The 22,452-nt window shown below is 30.5% G+C and overlaps 1 protein-coding gene across 2 annotated transcripts in view; it reads left to right on the top strand.

Annotated features, from left to right (window-relative positions):
* LOC148230230 (Kv channel-interacting protein 4-like) overlaps positions 1-22,452 on the top strand; it is a 126,307-nt gene that overhangs the window by 60,123 nt on the left and 43,732 nt on the right. For both annotated transcript variants that reach the window (XM_088198739.1, XM_088198740.1), the window contains exons 4-5: positions 5,132-5,201; positions 7,290-7,360. In XM_088198739.1, the coding sequence (XP_088054865.1) occupies positions 5,132-5,201; positions 7,290-7,360 (141 nt within the window). The remainder of the gene's footprint in view (positions 1-5,131; positions 5,202-7,289; positions 7,361-22,452) is intronic.

Here is a 22,452-nt window from a genome sequence, read left to right as displayed (position 1 = left end):
ATGTGCTTAGGGGTTTGTCAGGAAAATGTTCACTGGAAAAGTGTTCTTGAGCATTGTAATGTTTTCGAACGAGCTTGGCGTGCAAACATTTAATATACATTAATTAAATTTATTTCAATTATTAAACTCAATTTTTTATTGTCAAATCTTTACATATTAAATTAAAATCTTTCAAAAGTAGTTATTCCCTAAAGTTAAAGTCATATAAAATATTCACGAGCGATTACACAAATAAACTATTTAATGCCCCCGTAAAAATCCCCAGCGGTAGATATACTAGAAATTAAATTAAACTTATTATAAATTGATTCGACAAATGTCTAGTCACTGCAAATCCTACTAAAAGCTTCGCAGTAACGTTTTTACGTAAAAGCAAAAACTTTGCCTTCGACAAATAAGCTAAAATCAAAATACCGCAAATCACCTAGATCTCACTCACAACTTGAACTACAATAAATAATTAGTAATGTTTCACTTAATAGTCGATAATTCAATACTAAATATTGCATTTTTTGTAATACAATATCTAAGTATTAATATGTAATAAATGGTAATCACATACAAAATCTTAAATAATTCCTAAAATATTAAAATAATGTAATTTCAATATAAAATTACGTTTCACGAATTTAATATTATTCTTTTAATTTTTACTATTTTTTGATACAGCTTTAATAAAAATTAATGGAATAATATACATATATACATATGTAATAATATTTTATCATTCATATGTATACAATAGCAATATTAAATAAAATTTATTAAAGCAAAAAAAAGGTTTTATACATGCGTGCATATTGCGTATATAATATATGATATAAATTGCTATAATAATAAGAAAAAAAATCATTTGATCTGAAATTTATTAACTAATTTACATTTTTATAATAATCACATCTTACATTTATGTATGTATGTGTCTTATATATAATTATGTATTATACATAATATGAATTTTTGTGAGAATAAATCACATTGATAGGTCAGTGGTATGAGTTAAAATATCAAGGACTTAAATCCTATTCCAAACCTAGACGAAAAATCAGAATTATTAAAAATAATATAAATTATAATTATAATTTCTTCACAACTCTTTTTTTTAATAACTAGAGTCAAAGTAAATAAAGTAAAACTGTATCTAATTAGAAACTTGTGCTATGTATATAAAAATGCAGACTGTAAAATAAATACATCAATAATATCAAAATGTACACCCATCCCCCGATTTACGCGGTCAAGAATTTTTTTTTTTTTTTAGATATGGCCAAAAGTGGTTACAAAAGATATTGTCGTCATATCCAGAAGTATTAATTTGTCAAAATCATTTGTAGGAGAAGGGTTTGACACTTAAATATTAATGATATCGAAGAAATAATAAGAGAAGATGAATTAGTTAGACATGTTTTAATATCTGAATCAGATCATGAAAGTGATATCTAATCATATGTCAAACCATCATTATTTATAAAATAATTATATTAATGTCAATACCGGTATTAACTGTTTTTTTCCTTGGTAATACCGGTATTAAAAATTTTGATATTATTTAAATCCCTACACCCAAGTGAAGCTGTTGTTTTTTTAATTTTGCCACACCGATCTCAAATGCGAACAATAGCGACGCGACATTTGCACGTATCATACTATTTTTAGTTCAACTGTGGCATTTTCAACCTTCAACTTTTTAGTTGAAAGTTGAGCTAAAAAGCGACGTGCTGACGACCAATTATGTGCTACTGGAATACGCGAATACAACATAATAAAAATATTGTATATACACCTAGCCAATTATTTAAATAAATTAGTATAAAAAATAGAATGAGTTTGAATCTACTCCGAGTGAAGCTTGTGCTTTTATAAAATACAAAAAATATTTTATTTATATAGCTAACAATAGAAATAATTGGCAATTTACAACACCACGTGTCGAGTGGTTCTACGTTTTACACTGTCAACGGGATGTCACGTATTCAGTCACGTTATCGATGCGGTTCGACTGACCGAAATCTGGCAAACACGTGTTGATGCAATATACGTATATCGCAGAATTGCACCGAAACGATAGTGCACTCAGAATATTAAATCACTTATCTCATTTAGTCGATAATACAATTCGGACGAATGGGAAAGTTTCAGATCGTGAGGAATTTTGTTTTTTAACCAAACGTGGCAGTCGATTGCAGCGGATTCCGCAGACCTAGGCACGTAAAATTTGGACGAGCCCATCTGAAAACCATTTTCGAAATTAAACCCCAGAAATGTTAATAAAACTTTCGACGCGTACAGCTGCAGAACGTTATTACTTCGGAGATCACTTTTGAAATTCGAGGGATTGAAATTGGGAAAATCTATTACGTTACACATAAAACGTCCAAATTGTTTATTTTATTGATATTTTATTATTTATTAAAAAACAAGAAAGCATGTTGTAGTCTTTTGTTTGATGAAATTAAAATATCATTTAAATTAAATTAGAACTTTCGTTAGGTCAACTCTTAAATACAACTTAACTCTCAGGTGGAAGTAAGAAAAATAAAAAAGTTTGTCTGAACTTTGATATTACACTATGTTTAATAAATATTATAGCTATCCTTTCCGATATTAATACGGACTTCTGAAATAAGAGTATTGGTCAAAGTGCATTCAAACCGAATTTTGGTCAATAGGAGGGCGCAAAAATAATTATCACTTCTCAGAAGTCAAAAATTCACGTTAAAAGCAAATTTGACGTGGATTTTTGACATCTGAGATGTGATAATTGTTTTTTGCGCTCTCCTATTGGTCGAAATTCGGTTTAGATGTGCTTTATTCGATTCTCACTTTAATTCGTTATATTGCTATAAAAAGTTTAATCATGTACGCTAGAAAACCTAGCGTTGCCACTGCAACGGTACGATTTTATTGCTTTTGATGTAGATTCTAAACAAAAACGTCATTTTGGGGCGGGGGGGGGCAGATAGAGGCATTTGCTCATTTACTTTGAATCCGTCTAGAAAATTTCATTTAATTGAATGAAATACAATAAATGAATCTTAAAAGAATTAAGATATTAAAGAAACGATCATTAACTGGCCAACTTTTGCCGCTCCCCCCTTACCCCGGAAAAAGCTAAAATGACGTCCCTATACAAAATTCTGTTTTATTTCTTTAAAAACTTTAATTATACCATATTTGCGTTAACACAGTCAGTTCGAGATCTATGCATTTCATCAATAATTATAATTGAGAAAAGTTGGCAAGTTTGAGTTTACGCTCTTGCTATTAGTTCTAAAGCACACGATACTCATATACGTTAGTTAAGGACGGAATAGTGTAGTCCGTAGCGTCTCAGACTAGTAACTCCGAAGTTGCGGGTTCGAATCCCAGTAGCGGCACTCAAATTTTTATTTATAAAAAATGCGCTATTATAAAAACCGGCCCTAACTGCAGTGACATCTACTGACTATAAATTATATCACACATAATAATTTATAATTATTAATATATATGTCACCGATTCCTAGACTTTTAGTCTAGTGGTTTTACATATGATTGACTTACTCAGTTGTTACATATTTACCCCCATTGTAACGCATTGGGCTTACGCCTGTCAGGTTACAACGGAAGATTTATCAAAAAATATTTATTTTACAGTGTATGTGTAATATTTTCACTTGTGAAGTCCAGATACATTTTGACCAGTAGATATATATTTCTACTAGCGAATATATAATTTAACTGATAGGCGCTAGTAAAATTATATGTTGTTCTTAAATGACTTAAGATTTAATAAAAAATAAATAAAGTTAATGTATTATTACTCCGATTGATTGCTAAATATAAAAAATATAGCAATGATTTTAATTTCTATATTTTTTTTCAAAATATAAACAGGAGTAATGATAAGTATATCGAACGTAAATCTCTATCGTGTGCTTTAGAGTTAATAATATGGGCGTAAAGCCACCTCTTTCTCAATTATGAATAATGAGGCAATGTATAGCTCTCGAATTGACTGTGTTAACGAAAATATGGTATAGTGCATTTATTTTTCGATTTACAACGTACAGCTTCACATCCATTAAAAAGGCTGCAGATATTATTTTTTCCTTAAGCCATCGTAAGCATACTTATTATTTTTATCTATTGCATGATCATTTTTTGCTTCAAGAGATCCAAAATTATTCCATAGAGTCGAAACTGATCGAAAACTCTTCCAATTTTCAGCACCTCTACGCCTAATGATTCTGCACATAAATGCATCTCGGCGATTTTTCGGCGATGCATGATATAAAACAGGGCTCGGCAACCTATGACCCATTTCAGTTCTGCAAATATCATTTTTTTAACGTGATACGATGTCACGACTAGACCACATATATGGTTGTTAAGACCAAAAATATTCACTGACCCGATATATTACACTTTTAAATCCTATCAGCACAGCAGCGCCACCGCATGCTAACGAAACTAAATATTTTTTAAATATTCTTTTGTCATCCCATAAAAATCAATACATTGGAGTAAAGATTGAAATATATATATTTTACCATTACGTTTTCAAGTTCTATCACGTGCATAAATAGATTAATCGGTGAATTCATTCCAAGATTTTCGATACAGCATCAAACACACAATGAAGCTAATTTTTTGATTCATTATTCAATTTTATTTGTGAATACTATGATAACGTGATTAAAATCGATAAGATCTTCTCAGTTATGTTTGAGCGCTATGATATACGATTTGCGATTAGTACGATGCGACGATAAATTTTGAACGCATCGTCAGACGTTTACAGATAACCCGATAATTTATGTTGCAATAGTGCATTAAGATAATAATAATGTAGACGTAGCGCCATTTCGTATAGAGAATGAACGATAAGGTGGTTATTGGAAGTTTTCGATTCGCACACTCGCAAACGACAGGATTCAGCGGTGAAATATGCGAAAGCTCATCGAGCCAATCTGTTAAAGCCATTGTGCTCCGATTCCATATTTCCTCCTTTACCCTCGACGGCAAAGGAAGACTAGCGGCGGAACGAAACGAAAGGAAACGGAGTCGCGATAAATCAAATGGGAAAACTCTGGTCCCTTCGTTCGTAATCGCTTCGATTGCTATTATATTATGTTTACTATCTTTGCAGGAATGCCCCACGGGAATGGTCGACGAGGACAGTTTCAAGCACATCTTCTCGCAGTTTTTCCCCCAAGGAGGTAAATAATACTCGTATAATATTTTATTCATATAAGCAAAATAATTTTCAATCGCAGAGCCGCTTATCAGTTCGCCGCACATGGCGATTATGGTGCTCGGTGAAAATGCGGACCACAGTTCGCATTCTTTCATTCTATCTATAAGGCTTAATGTCAAACGGTAAAAGGGAATTGGATTACGTTCAAAACTATTTGCAGCATATGTTTTATCATAGAAATGGAATATTGAAATACGATTAGAAGCAGCATAAACTAATTACAATAATAAAATATTTTATTATTTTACATATCAAATTAATTCACACGAAAATTGAAATTCAATTGCTATATTGCACTAAATTATTAAACTTAGGTATTGAATTCAAAATCTCTTTTATACTCTCAATGTAATATGTATTAATTTTTCTGCTATTATATGAGATTATTTAAATTTATTTCCATCAATGAGTTTGAGTTGTATTATTTTATTTGGATCATTTTTTATTTCATCTATCGACTTTTTATGCCGCTTCTTTTTAGATATTCTTAATGGTTTGACTGTCATATTTACACTGTTGGTATGTTTTACATTTTTCAATTAAGACTTTATATTCTACTCGTTTTGCTTTTATTATTTTAAATATTTTGTACAATTCATATTTTTTCTGTAAAGTATTTTTTACATTATCATTAAACCACAGTTTTGAGTTGTAACGATATTCCGATTTATTCTGTTTATTTTATAATCTATTCTTATAAATATTTTTCCATATCATATTAACACAGTCACATTTTTGTATTTGTTAAATTTTTTTTTATTAATTTAATATTTTTTAACTTAATTACATTATGTTTTTAAATACAAAACATTTTTTTTTGATTTACAGGAAATCTCTCAAAAAAATAAAAAGTAAAGTAATAATCACCATTTTAATGCAACTAACTATGTAAAATATATTTATTCTTCAAAGCATTACAAACATATATTTGTGAGAACATTTTAAGAACTCTTTAAAAAAAATTAATATGGCTTCCAAATTGACTGTTTAAAAGTTGGATTTATTTAGATAAATCTAGGAAAACCCTATCTGTGATAAGCCATAAAAATATAATTTAATAATATCATTACTAATTCCGATCTTCCAGATACGATAGAACTTGAAAAACTCAAAGGTTCGTATGGGATTCGAACCTTGATCTTTCAGAATTAATCACCGACCATATACCACTGGTCGTATAGTGCTGGTATACTTTAATTAATTAATAATGGATTAAATAAATTAAATTGACAAATATTTTTTTTTCAGTTCATATTACACCATTATTGTAAATAGTTAGTTCTTATTGGTTCATTGATTTGATTTGTCTTACATTTTCGGAGTATTATACTCGTTGATTTCTGTATCTATTTTACATTGAACTACAAATTTATATCACAAATAGCTAAATTTGTGACAATTTAAAAAGTCCATGACCTGGTTCTAAATCTCATATAAACCCAAATATTTTAAAATAATAATCATGTATTATTATCCCAATCGATCATCTTTGATTTCCTTATTTTTTCTGATTTCACGGATGAATATTTAAAGTTAATCAAATATATGTATCAAAAAATCTATAATTAAAAGGTGAATGTAGTTTATAGAGAATATTACATATGTTAAAAGAAATTATATTTTTACTAAAAATAATGGAACAGAATCACAACGTTAAAATTGACAGTGACAAAACTGCTCGCGTTAGTCAATGTAGAATTTTTAAGCAATAATTACTAGGTCGCACAATGCAAATTTAACCTTTGAAATAAATATAATGTAAAAACGCAAGAACTATTTTTATTCAAGGGACTAATAACATGAAAATTTGTCTACGTTATATATGTGTGTATGTTTTTATAGATGTGTTTCAATTGTAGATTCGTCCGAGGCTAAATTCAATTAGGAATAGCGAATTTAATGGTTTACAGAAAATAGAATACATATACGTATATTGTGATTCGTTGCTTTATTCATCTCTCTCTCTCTTTCTTTGTTCTCTTATATTCACATTTAAATAAGATTGTTTATTTTTTATGCGCAGCCGTAAATACAATTTAACTCGTTTCAGACGCTACCAACTACGCTCACTACGTCTTCAACACGATGAAGCAGAAGCAGGGCGGAAAAATTAGCTTCGAGGTAAGCTGAATTTTTTTATTTCCTTATCGATAATATTTTCCCAGCCTTGGGAAAATTTATAATTTACGAGCCCCGCTTCAAAGTCGGCAAAAGGGTATCGTTACGGCGGCGATTAATCGCTTTTTAATTTGTCGAAACGGTTTGTGTTCTGTTGCGCAGTTCGCTTCATATTTCACTTCGCGACCGAGTCTTGAAAAGTTTTCGAAGTGTGCCGATAAAACTTGATAAATGAACGCCAATCGCGGTCTGTGTGCATTACTTCGATGGCGAAAGGTTATTAATCGAGTACAATACATTATATTTATTCGCACGAGTCAATTGAACCATTAAAAAGCCGACATTTTGTACTTTTTAATAACTCTGTATGAACTAATTTGTTTTTAAGACATTGTTGATTAAGGCACGAATAACTGTGTGAAGTAATATGCGCTCGAAATATTATCCGTTTTTCTCAGAGTTATCGGAAAAAGTGGTCTCTAGTGAATTACTTTCAAATAAAAAAAATTGGGATTGCGAAGTCTTATTAAATTTTATGATTTAATGAGACCTCTAAATCGTTTCGCAAATATATGCTAGCAACCAATTATAAAATAAATTATTACGCCCTTTTTAAGTAAGATATGAATACACAATATCTAACAACCGTTAAAAAAGTTGCACCGGATAATATGTTGTAAAAAAATCTTAGCGTAGTTCACTCAAGTCTCTTGAAAAATCTAAATGTATGCCATTTCTCCGTTTCTTGTTTATTCCAATCCAAAAATTAGGTAAGGAAAATGCTCAGAAAAATATTTGAGTGACTTATCTTAAAAAAGCATTGACATATGTATATATATAAAATAGACATATTGGAGTGATCTCATTTACTTTCAGTAAATAAATTATACCAAGTTTTGAATTTGGTTTTAGATCGTGCTATTTGACGCCACACCAGCTCACTATAGTTTCCGAGTTATATTTAACAAAAATAATATCCGAAAAGATACAGACATGGCGCTTCTAGATATAGAAAAGGCTTTCGATACTGTCTGGAAAGATGGATTGATATATTAGCTAATCAAAGCTAGTTACTCTTTCATGTATTAGCATATTAGCGACAAAAAATGTACTATCTCAATCAAAGAAAAAAAGTATCACAGGGCAACATTTTCGGCCCTCAGCTTTTTTCATATATATCAACATCGTTCCAACTAGTGTTTTATTCGAATTATTTGCCAGATTTCTAACTATATAAATATTCGAATAATTGATCGATTATACTATCTCGAATGAAATTTGAAAAAATCTTATATACTTGTGCAAAACAGGTAGTCGTTTTTCTCTTAATGTACCTGAGTGACTAGTGCCGCTCTAAAATCCATGCGCCTTTATTTTGTTTCGAAATTCAAAATAATGAGTCGCTTTTTCTAAAAAATATGTTTTTATGTCTTCGAAATGTTGAATTGTTTATCGGCCGTATCTACTATGATTGAAATTCGCAGAATTTGTTCGTTGAACGAATCAAAATATTCGAAAGCACACCCTTTATTATTGTTCAACGCTTATCTTAAAAACGAGTTCGCGTCGCAATTTTTTGTGAAGTTCGTGTAATGTTTTTGTATTTGTTGTTTCAAGACGCAAAGATTTTATTTCAATAAGTTTAATAATCAAATCAAATTAAATTTATTTCTAGTAATTTAATTTATATACATAAAACCGCATAAAAAATCAGCGATATAGATCCGATCTTTATTTAAATATTTATACAAATACTCATATATTTAAATATTTAAATAATTTAAAGAATATGCGTTTGTACTATCTTGAACATAATTAAAAAAAACCTTTGAATGAAACAATTTGTATACGTCGTTTTTTCTCAATATACGCGAGTGACTAGTGCCGCTCTAAAATTTATGTTCCATTATGCGCTTTTTTTGTTTCGAAATGCGACGCTTTTTGTTAACAAAAAAAATGTTTTCAAGCCTTCGAAATTTTAAATCTACTATGACCGAAATTCGCAGAGCTCGATCATTAAACGAAACAAAATGATGGAAAGGCTCACTCTTTATTATCGTTTAACGCTTATCTTAAAAAATGGGCCTTGTTAAATGTTTATATATTAAAATTCTATTTTTTATAGTTAGGTTGAAGGCCGTAATGGCGGCAAGCCCTTTAGAGCGTAGTTCCAAAATATGTTTATTAAATTTAAGCTTAAAGTCCAGGTATTTAACGCTTGTTTTTCACTTTTTGTTACTGCCATCTTCATTCAGAAGAAGTGGTAAAATTTTTGTGAAAATATTTTTTCTGCATTAATTCGGTTGATTTTAATTTTTCACCTCTAAAAATATTTTTGTAGATTTTTCACGATTGGTTTAAGACCATGGGCACTTAAAATAGCTGTATCTTCAGCGTAAATGCGTATTTTGTATTTTTGGGATAGAGAAACGGCCTTGAGGAATTCCAGTTGGAATTTTTCGTGGTATTTAATGAAACATAGTAACTCCTACTTTTCGTGTATATGCGTATTAAGCGTTTCTGATAGTCAGGAGTTTTGTATTGTTTATGAATCAAACCGTCATACCATACTGTGTCGAAAACTTTTTCTATATTTAATATAAGACGTCAGTGCTTGAGAACGCTTCTTTTGCACGAGACATTCAGCTTCTTAACGAGCTTGTCAAATACAAATTGAGAATGGTGCACATCGATTTTTGGTGTGCATCATAATTGTTTTATATTTTTTAATATTGTTTGTATAATCTGGGAAACCTATCAAGTCGTGATGGTTAGATGTATATTAAAATTAAAATAAAATAGTCCATATCTAACGTAGCAACTTTCAATAGATTTAACGTTTCAATAGCGACTTTCAGTAAAGCGGAAATTTTTATTATATTTATTAAGAATAATACGAGAAGGTGATATAATTTTATGAAAATTTTTTGAGGTTTCTAAAAAAATATTTGAACATGCTTTGTTATCATTTTTGATTGCTTGCTTTTTACCTTTGATCTGATAAAGTATTTTTCATTATGATTCGTAATTAATTCCACAGGACATTTTTTTTAATATTTACTTGATATGTACTTGATAAATTTAATGAATAAATGTGCCATTTATGTACATTTGACATATTAAAAGCACTTTGTTGTTAAGTAATCTATTTATCAACGTCCCAGCAGATATTTGCAACTATGACCGATTTCAGTTCGTTCCGTTTTAACGCGAATACCCCGATGCAAAATTTATCTACGAAAGCAGTTAAAACATACATTACATACATACATATGTACGCGCTCGACTTATCGTTCCGAAAGTTTGAGAATTGTGGAAGTGCTCTTTGTATTAAACGAGCAGTCTGTTGTCATATTTCATTGGAACGTACGCTTCATTTGCATAGACTTTCTGCGTGACTGGTTCCCTTTCGAAATTCGACGTACGTTTCCTTGACGTACGGCGAGGACGATAAGAAACACGAGAACATCCTTGCGGTCGTAAACTCCGAACAGAGCTATTCCGCTGCATTATAAAGTGGCTGGAGCTTTCGTCGTATCGCATTAATACACCTTTCAGTGTTTTTGTACCGCACGTTTTTTTTTTTGATATCTCCAACATTTTTATTATACATGCATTACATACGCCAATCTTTAATTAAACTTTAGATAGTTGGAAAACTCTGAAATAGATCGTGTAATGCTCACGCCAAACTGTTGACGTGATAAAATCATGCAGAGCATTATGTGGCGTTTGCGCCACACTTTATTGCTTCCCGATTCCCAAAACTCAGCATTAATATATCGCAAACGATATACGACAAGCCCCTATTTGGTTTTAATACTTGAATAATACAGCGACATGAAATTAAAATTTATTTTTAATATGTAAAATACAGGGACGTTGTGGAGGGAGGAGAGGGAGCATTTACATTCCTTGATTTTTTTTGTTAATTGAAAAACTATGTATTTTAATGAAATCGAAATATTAAAATAGAACGACCACTGACCGGCCAACTTTGCTCTCCCCCACTCACCCTAGAAAAAGCTGAAATGACGTCCCTGATTCTAAACCAGAAATTTTCGATTTATTCCTCAAAGAAAATCTAAAAAAAACAGTCTCAAATCTATTCAGAATTTTACCGAATATAATTGTTAAATTCGGTTGTGGTCCGAGACGGTCGCATGTTATCGACGCTGCCAATAACAGCAGCGTCACCAAATACTATTTCATGCGTCTAAAATTCATGTGTAAAGTATTTGGGATGTTCCTCGATAGAATGCTTACTAGGAAAACCTGGGAATAAAAGAAAGAAGCTAGGAGATAAATAGATTTTAATAGTGATATTGAATGCTCCGTGGTTTGTTCTAAACTGTCTCATTTACAAAAAATTGTAAACGAAAATACATGACCAATATAAAAAAAAATTGGAGAAACACCCCAACATATTGGGCAATAAATTGATTACGGAGAGATTGACTGAAAGATAGGAGAGAAAAATAATTGATTAATAGTTGTACTGATGAATTACTGATAAGCGATTCACGCACGTGAAAGTTTTACTGAAAGTCAGGATTGAAAGATAGATTGACAAAAATACGGATTTAATTTGAAAAGGTTGCTGGTATTCTAAAGCGTTTATTTGATTTATCTCTCGAGATAGTCGTCGTTCCCTTATCTGTCGAATTGTGAAAAAGTCACACCGATTCATAAAAAGGGTGATATTTCAAACATGAGAACTATATACCGGTTGCAGTGTTCTCTGTCAGTTAAATTATTAATAATATTTCTCATCAGATTTATACTTTTTTTCTATTTTTCATTGACAGGCGTAAGCTTACTGCTTTACAACATTATTATAAATTAATATGTGTATTATATTTTTTTATTAACAGCTAAGTTTTTATATATAACAATTCGAATCTGCTGTCGTTGCTCGAACCCGTGGTCTCCATGTTACTAGTCTAGACCTTACGGACTACGTTATTCTAAACTTAGACTATGTCTAGATAGATTATATGATATAGTAGTTTGAACGAATACAATACTTTTATGTTTTTAAAAAGCTCTGTCATGACATTATACTGCGAAAACTCTTGAGTCTTGAATATGTTTTTCTGGAGTTCTAAAATGCTTTAGACTACTGCTATTTTTATTGTTATTAAACTACATAAATATAGCCATTATAAACTGTTGTTGTATGCCGATGACTTTAAAGTGTTTAACAGTGTACTCTTGCTGACAATCGTTTATCTTTTAGCATCGGAAAGTGGCAGTTATACTAACTAGTATTTACTCGCTTCTTAAGCTCTTATTGTACGTTGATTGTTCCAATGTGAACTATGAGGAGCTGGTCCGATTCTCAATGTTTAATTTTTGTATTTTATACCATTTAAAAAAAATTGTTCTTCTCGTTTTCGACCATTGTGATAAATGCTTTGGGGTAACCTGTTGGTTGTAATGGTTTTATTTTAATAAAAAAATATTATCAACGCATTAAGTCATATTACTCCAGCATACATGATTTATTATCCATTGTTTTCGACGGGTGCTATGATAGTTTAATAATATAGAAGAGATTTAATCCAACAATGGCCACACGAACGAGCGAAGTGTGAGAGAACGCTACTTTGCACATCACAGCGCCGGCTGTATAGCGCGATTCATAAAAAATATGTTGAAAAAAGCTTTCAGTTTTGTCAGCTTTATGCCGTCCGATAATATTTTTATTTTCGATCATAAAAAATTGCGCCGAAAGGCAAAATTTACACAAAGTCATCGGGCCGAGATTAATTACTTGATCCCACGAAGCCCTTAAAAATAATAAGTTTATATCTCAATTTTAAAGTTGGAATGTTTTCGGCACATTACGTACCACCCCGTGTTTCTTGCGTTTACGAGTAAAGTTGTGTCGTTATTGTTCGAGTCGGTCGAAGCAGTCGGTGATATGCATACAATGAGCCTTTTCATGCGGGAAAAGTGAGCTCTGACGGCGTTTACCTCCGTTTACGACCGCTTATGCGAGAGACCCTCTTCCGAACGTCGCCCGATGACGAATGGCTTTGCTGCATTTGCGGCAAAACTATTTAAACTAATACGGAACGTTCGCGCGCGGAGCGGGGGTGACCGCTCTTTGCGTGTTTTTTCGCATCCGTCAAATGTGTCGTAAAAAGTCGGGTGGAAAAAAATCGAGTTACACGAACGCGTTCATATTACGAATTTTACAGCTCCTCTGGGACGGAGAGATCATTTCAATTTATGCTAGGCAGATCGATTTATTATCTGGTTGGCGCACCACGAGCTGTTTTGTCAATTTGCCGCGAAAAATACAAACAGTATGAAAAGGTCCCTTGTGTCGTCAGTGCTTGATTTAATGTCGAATATTATAATATAAAAACGTTTCTATTCGTATGAATTCGTGGATTTAATTTTCAATTAGACTTTTTATATATATATATATAAATGTATTTTTTTCTTCGCCCATGAATATTATTTTCGATTACAAACAAACTGATTTTTGCGTCAATTCATATTATTATTCCTAATGGTGATAAAATTGTAATGCAAAAATTATCAGCTAAATAATGCAAATATTAGAAATTTCGCATATCAGATTGATGAATTGCTTTCAACAGTTACTAAAGCACTGACTCGGGAATTCGAATAGAGTATACATATAATAGTTTTCTGTGAATCTCACTTAGACTTTTATTACATATGTTTATTGTAAAAATGAGAATTGAAATAGATGATAAAGTGAAACGGTAGAGCTTAACTAAAATATATGTAGTTTGAATATACGAATTATAAACGACATTTTTTCAGAATAAGTTATTAAAGCTGCTAACTGTAATATTGAAAAACAGTTCGTTATGTTTATACGTAAAGCAATAATCAATTTCTATGAATAAACATAAAATTTCTTGCTTTTACTATTTTGTAACATTTTTGTCTAACAAATATAATACAGTTCCCGAGGGAAATAATCCTGAAAGCTGTCAATGCGGATTTGTTTTGTTTTAAAAATGGATGTAAGGCGTTGATGGAAGTGTAAATTTTGCTCTATTGAAAAGGGCATGGAACAACTCAAAATTAAATTGATGTGTGAAATATTTTTTCTTCTCGAGTCTGTTTGTTGAACCAAAATAATAACACAATAATTGTGCTCTCTTATAAATCAATATTAAAAAAAATATTTATAAATAAAATAGCCTGTATTACTTGAATTAGAATATCTAGAGGTTTTCTTTAAATATAGAAGCAGTTTAAAAATAGACAAATACGATAGATCTTTGATATGATTTGACTACTAATACCTGAAAAGCCCGAGTTAAATCCCACATGAACTCTATAGATTCAGATCGATTTTAGTGATTATTATAATTATAATTCCGATCGATAATCACTGATTTTTAGACTTAATTTCCCGAATGTATAATGATTATTAATTAAAATCGTACTAGGTTTTTTCTGTATTGTATTAAAAAACTGATTTAATTAAGAGCTATAAATATCCATAGATAGTGTATGCAGGTTAAATATTCGTTTTAATTATAATAATTTATCAAATTCCTTATTTGTTAATAAATTTTCATAATTAGTATATGTAATACATTATTCATTTATAACATTATCTAAGTTATTACATTAATCTACAACATTATCAGTTTTTTTATTAATAAAAGTTAGTTATAAATATTTAATAAAAAAATTATAATATAGCTTTTTAGTTTTATTAATTTTAAGACATGATTTTACAACAAAATTTTAGTGTTTCATATTTTTTTAACATTGTTACTTTTTTATTTTTATAATAATATATATATTAAATATATAATGGTGTTTATTATTCAGTTAATTGGCGTATTTATCATGAAAGTATGAACTACAAAGTTTAGTTTTTAAAGCCAAGGAAAACATCTTTGAATGTTGCTCTCTGATCGGTTATATTTTTTTAATATGCTACAAAATTCTTAATTAACTAATTTTATGTTATGTTCTTGGTTATTATTGATTTTAATATGGCTGTCTTTTTGTTATTAATTCCAAATTATGTTAGTTATATAAATAGGAAAATCTTGCATTGTTGGGATGTGACCTCGGGCCAATTGAAACACGAGCAAATTGTACCTGCTACAAATAAACTATGTTGCTTCGATTGTACCATTAAAACTAATTGAAAAGTAAAACAATAAAATGATTTTGGTGAATAAAATTCCATCTACGAATAAAAATAATCCTGAAATTCCCATTTAATTTGCGATATAAATGCTAACTTAAACAATAAAGTGAGTTAAACGCAAACTCGGGAGTTAAACTGTTTATTTAAAATAGGTTAACTATGATAAATTATCATGTAAATTGAGTTTAGACAGATTTGCTTCACATTTATTACAATTTAAAATTTATAAAATGTTCTACGAAAAGTAAAGATATTATTTGAGGAAAAACTCGGGAATAATATTAATTAACACGAATATGCTAGTAACGTTGCTAAAATATTTATTTTATTTTAATAATTAATTAAACTAATATAGCTAATTGCATAAATATCCTTATCTTCTATAAGCGATTAATTCATCTGCTTTAGAGGAAAAAAATAGTACATATATTTTATGTAGTTCTAAAAACAATGTCCAGTGAAATAAAAATGTAAGGATAGATATTTTTATATTAATTTCTATAAATATAGAAAATTTTATTTTTACTCTCTTTCAAATAATGCTAGAGAATCTGAATTATATTCATTAAATCCTTTACGAAAATGCTCTCGATTACCAAATAACGAAGATGTAATGCGCACGTTATTATACACTTCTGATCCTTATATTTCATCGTTAATCAAAAGTTCATTGAAATCAAGGAAAGCGCTACAATTACTATATGCAAGGCTTTTTATGGCATGTAACGCGGTGGAACGGCGTTCCGGCACCTTTTTTACGGTATCATTACTGTTTCAAAAATCATTGCTACTGAATACACAAGAGTAGCGATTGGCAATCAGCAACATTTTATTTCACGGAAATATGACGTCATTATTTTATTTTCCTCATTTTTAAGTGTATAAATTTAAACCTAAATTTAAAAATGAAAGAAAATTCCGTTTTTTATTAATTAAATACTTTCTATATGGATTGTAAGACTTTGTATAATGTTTTTCTGATTAAGGAAAACTCTTAATATGTTCTCCTGGAGGAACCTTCTATTATACCACGAAAATCTTCTCCATTTTTTTTTTCCATTGAGAGCATGACCTATAGATATATTAAATTAGATAAAAAATCTTTTGCATACTAAATTTGTTGCTTCTTTGGTATCTAAATAATATTTAAAACTGCAAGTCCTTTGCGTTCCCCTGTAATTTCTCGGTCGCATTTTCTTAGCACACTTATGTTTAAAACCATTAGTCTGTAAGACTCCAAAATTTTGAAAAATTTTGTAAAAAACTAGCTAGCATAGCACGCTTCTCAATTTTTATTAAAATTATTTTATTTTTAGTGAACTTGCCTCGCTTTCAAAATCAATAAACAATTAATATCATTGACCAAAATAAATTACTAGTAAAAAAATTGCACTGTTATTTATAGATATGATTGTGAAGTGATTAAAAACATAAATTTTAAGATAATTTCTAATGAAAATTAGCATTACCTTTTTTTTAACAAAAAGGACTTGCCCCACTTTCAAAATCAACGGCTCATATACAAAATGACGTGAATGAAAACTTCTAAAGAATGTGCCAACAATGTTACGATTTAAATGTAGGATAACCCTAATGTTATTTTGAACGCCAACTATTCGTGATATTGTAATGTATTGTATTCATGTAATATTTTAGGTTCAAAATTGAATTTTAATAAACAGTGATTGTATTTAAAATAATAAGGGGTTTAAATTAGAAAATAGCTGAACTAAAATATGTACAGTAATATATTATTAAGAATATGAAAAGATATACTTTTATTTATATTTTTATAGCGTTTAAAATTTAAAGAAGCGCTTCCCTAAGGAAAAGGAAAATTACACTTTTTACTAAACGTAATGTATGAGAGTGAACACCGGATAATAAAAAAGTCTTTCGAAACCCCCGTTTTTATCCGTAATATCACATCGGGGATTCGGTTAATAGGGGCGAGATCGGCTCGCAGTGCTGACTCAGCTTTTTTGCGGGATTTGCGGCGATTGATTACTTCTCAAAGTAAACTAGACTGAGATTAACTATGACAACCGCATTTTCAAATGTAATTACATTAAATAAATTCATCACATTCTGACCCGAGATACTCGACGTAGCGGGCGCCTTGGGAAATGAATTCGCATTAAATAATGACACGGGCCACTGCCTTGTCTATGCGAATCTCCAAGAAATTAATGCAGATTCCAATTAATTAATATAACTTTTAAATTTATAATTGATAAGCATATTAATTAGAGGAATAATTTTATTATTGTATTATACATCTATGGCCACATTTCTAATAGTTGTTTTTTTAATAATTAGTATAATTTGCCTATGATCTCGAAACGCTAAAAGTCAAATATACTGGAGTTTATGATGCGAAATTAATCACGTATTCACATAGTTTTTTATGTGACTTATCAGCGCTGATTTTATTCTAATAAAGATCTACAATATTATTACTAGGTGTATGTACGATAAAATATTCCTTAGAAAGGATACAAAGAAAATTATATATTATATGTTTGTGTCTGAAGAATATATTTCGAATGAATACTGAAGTGTGTATATCTCACTTTAAAATGGTTTTCTGTAAAAATATTGATTAAACATTTCTATACGTTATACGTTTTTTTTAAATTCAACCCTTTAATCTGACATAGATTTAAATTTTATTTATTTGTAGTTTGTAGTATAATGTTTTGTATTATAAGTTATTGTTTTAATAACAACTCATCCGATCAAAACTAATTTAAAGTTTATATCTCGTATACCGTAATATAAATTTAGGTTAAAATAGCATTATAAATATACTTTGACGTAGAGTTCTTTCTCTTTTTTGGGTAATAATTCTGGGTTCTCTTTAGCGCCGTTTTAAACACCCGCTTTGTCGCGGTGGCGTACTTTTATTTCGTTCGGCGCTGACCCGGTTGGAGCGACCGCCGAGCGAAAAGGGTTATAGTATATTTTTGTCGGCGGCCGCAAACTGCAATCGGAGGTTACAATAAATTAGGTGCGTTTGACCGCACTGACGTCGGATTTATTATTGCGAGTGAAACGCGCGAGAGTTATATAGCCAGGGCCGATTTTCATTATCGCGCCCCCAAAAACGCGCTGTCTCCTGTCCCCCCGTCAAATTTACGGCCGTCGCGCGCACTCTGCCGTGAATTAACGCATTATTATCCAATATGTCCCTTCGGTTCGCACCCGGAATACTAAAATACCAAACTTACCCCCAGCGCGGCCCTGTCGAGTATCTCTATCGGCGAAGTCGGTCCGAAAAGCGAGCGCATAGCTCGAAAAGTTGAGCGTTTGACCTCAAAGCCGCAGGCAGAGGAGCTGCGGCAGCGGGGCAAAGCATTAATACAACTTTTTGCACCTAATTAAAATAATTAATATTTTTTACTGTCTGTTCTAAATTTTAATTTTAATTCATCAAAGTAAAAAAATGCGAAAAAATATTATTGTACCCTAGAAATTAAAAATGCGATTTTCCAATGTATCTATAATTTTTTATCACCTTTTGTCTTACACCAAAACGGTGACAAAATCTCTCGATGCGGGAATTAAAGTAGACGACGTGTAAGCCTTTGAGAAGGCCTTCGATAAGGTTTGTCATGGTTTATTATTAAAAAACTGTCGTAAAACCTCGGTTGTTCAGATGATTTAACTCGGTTATTATCGAGCTAACCTTAGAGTAAAGAATATCATATAATATAGAGCGGTCTATAGGAATAAATTTAGCGTGCTTTAAAATATTATTCGCCTCGTCTCTAGATCATTCACCCCGAACGCGTGATCGGTGGTACCCGTCTCCGCACATTCGACAAACTTATTAAAATATGGCTTCCTGCTCGGTATTATTGTGTAAAAACAGTGCAAAACATTTTGCATTTATTTATGTTATTTTAGGATTTTTTATTAAAAGTAACGCGTGCAAAACACGTGCCAACTAGGGTTGCGCATTCCTTTCTTCGAGTTTATCTTTAATTTATTTTTAGCTTAAATATAAATTATAAAAATAATATATTTCATTAGTAAATATTTTTGTCACATATAAGAGTTAGTAATATTATACACGTTTTCTCTGACGAATCACTGATGCTGATGTTGGTGGGCCATTTCCATAATTTGATTATTCAACTAGCGAAATATATTTACTTATATGAAAAAGTGAAACCTTTAAAGAATGCAATAGCGGTTTTTACGCTGGTAGACGCATTGTTTATACCTTTTAATACCTTACACATAAAATAGTAAGTTATATGGTACTCACGTGCGGTTATTGTGCTAGCAGAAAAGTGGTCCGTGAAATAATTATTACGCAATGGTAGTATTGAGTATTCTCTTTTATTGTTAGGACTTTTGTCAAAACGATTTCCCAATGTAAGCCGTGTTTTTTTTTTGACGCGATTATTTTGATGCAGTGTTCTTTGGAACGCATCTATGTCACTGACTTATGAAATATTTATTTATTTACTTAGTACAGATTTACCCCGTTGTAACGCATTGGGGAAATAAAAAATAAACATGAAAATATTATATTCTTTTTTCTAAGGCACATTATTCGAGTTGATATTTCATAGCCAGCGTTTCCAACTGCCGGTCGGATAATAACGGCTCGCTTTCGCACATTATTTGCACAGTGGAGTTTGCGCTACTGCGGATCGCTCGCACGAGAACAATGCGAAATTGTTTTGATCGCAGCTTATTTACTTTTACTTCCGACGAGAAAAAGTCGGAGACAATTTCGGACCGAAATTCGAAAAGGCACTTTGCACGCCGATGTGTAGCGCAATAATACACACGCAGCGACAGTAATATTATTATTCCTACCGATATAATCATATTTCGACGTATTTTCTTGTCAGGCTCGTGAATTTTGTTCTTATGCGTTGAATATTTGCGAAATAGTAGTATAGGAAAATCCCAACTTAATCTTGAAGAAAACAATGTTAGGAATGGGAAAATTAGGTGGAAATAATTTCCGATGAGAGACATGGATAAATTGCTAATATTTTAAGCATAACACTTTATATAAAAGATATTATAACAACACCAGACTGAAAACTCTAGAATTTTAATTTTAATATATGTTTAATTATATCGTTAAGCATATTTTTCAATAAAAAAAATAATTCTGCTAAGTGATAAATATTTAAGACTTTTTCAATCAATTCATTCGATTCAATCGGGTGATATGCAGTTTGCGTATTGTCGTGCAAAAAATTAGATCTTTTTGATTGACGCTAGTGAAAAAATATTTGTACATTTAAAAAAAATGTTTCCTTTAAAAATATCACCGATTATGTATAAATATGTTAAATATTCAATAATTGCTTATTATATTTAGTTCTATAAAATTATTATTTGTCATAAATATTCAATATAAAAATTATTGCTATTTTTAGAAAAAAAGAAATTAAATTCTCCGCGACAAAATATCAGTTATTGAAAAAATGTCTTAATTTTATTGCTGTGCAAATAAATAAGCAATGGCTTTGTCTTTTAGTAAAATATGCTAAAAGCTTTAGTAGTATGTTAGCTGTTTTACTGTTTAGAGCTGGTATTAGAGTCTCCAATTCGAGTAATCGAGTACTCGATACTCGAGTATTTTTGTCTATTTTTCAAGTACTTGATAATCGAGTATTTTGAAAATTACTCGATTAATACTCGAAATTAAATTTTTTTTAAATATTTCAGAAACAAAAATAACTTTAACTCGGTCCGGTAAAGGTTAACGTCTTGCTTTTATTTGGCGTTTATGCCCGAAGTCCCGAGTTAGAGCGGTTACTATCAGGTATAATTTTTTCATAGTTCCATAGTTGCATAGTTCCGGTCGTCGGCTATGTTAGTGGGTACGACGGAGAAATTTCTTTTGTGTTTTTTGTTCGACAGTCCCGACTTATCTAATTTATGGCAATGAACAATAAGATATATCAACAAAAATTTTTTTTAGGTTTTATGACTATGCAGTAGTAGCGTAAAGTGTTGTAAATTGTTTATACTGATCCCTCAGCTTAAAATATAAATCAAAACAATTGTGTGTTTTAAAGGCATTTAAAGTAAAGTCAGTTCTTTGCGAACCGTTTAGCTCTAGAGTGAAAGGGATTCACCCAAATACATCTTCGAAGGATATAGATTTAAATTCTTCGCATTAATCAGAAGGAGTAGAATATTGTATATTGTTAAGAAAAAAAATCTATTCAAGAAGAATTACAAAATGCTATTTTGTCAATAGTCGAAGGAAATAAGAGAAAAGCAGGGAAGGGAATGAAAGAAGAGAACATAAAAAGAGAGTTCAAAAAATTTTATATCTATAAAAAGCGAACAGATATAAATTAGAAGCCTTATCCAACGCGTTAATGACAATAAGACCAACATCAACAGCAACGGAAAGGGTTTTTTCCATAACGGGAATAATAAAACCAAAGGTTAGCAGTAATATTAAATTCGAGACACTTTTTGCATTATTGTTTTTAAAAAGTATGTTCGTGAAGTTAAAATAATTGTAAAAATTAACATACTAAGTATTTTATTTATTTATTTATTTGTGCATGAATTTGAATAATAGCTATTTTGGTACATTTGGTAAATACTCGAAAGTACTCGAGTACTCGAGTATTTTAAAATTTTAATATTCGATACTCGAGTAGTTGATGGTTCGAGTAATTGGAGACTCTAGCTGGTATACAAATATTCATTTAAACTTATTGAAACTATTATTAAAGTATTTAATTTATTAAACCTTACGCAAAACTAAAGCATTTTAGATTCACTTTCATATACTAAATGTCTTTTCCTTTGATTCATTCATTATAAATAGGATACATATAATTGTATATTAGTATTTAATGCCTACAAATACATATATAATTTTGTATTGTCGGGTTCGTAAAAAATATCCCCAATTTACAACTCCACCACCAAATAGAGG

This window comes from Plectrocnemia conspersa, unplaced genomic scaffold, assembly GCF_051122295.1.
Source record: "Plectrocnemia conspersa isolate PC_06_02 unplaced genomic scaffold, ASM5112229v1 ptg000011l, whole genome shotgun sequence".
NCBI lineage: Eukaryota > Metazoa > Arthropoda > Insecta > Trichoptera > Polycentropodidae > Plectrocnemia > Plectrocnemia conspersa.
Note: the sequence above shows the minus strand (reverse complement) of the source record. Positions and strands in the feature narration are given on the sequence as shown.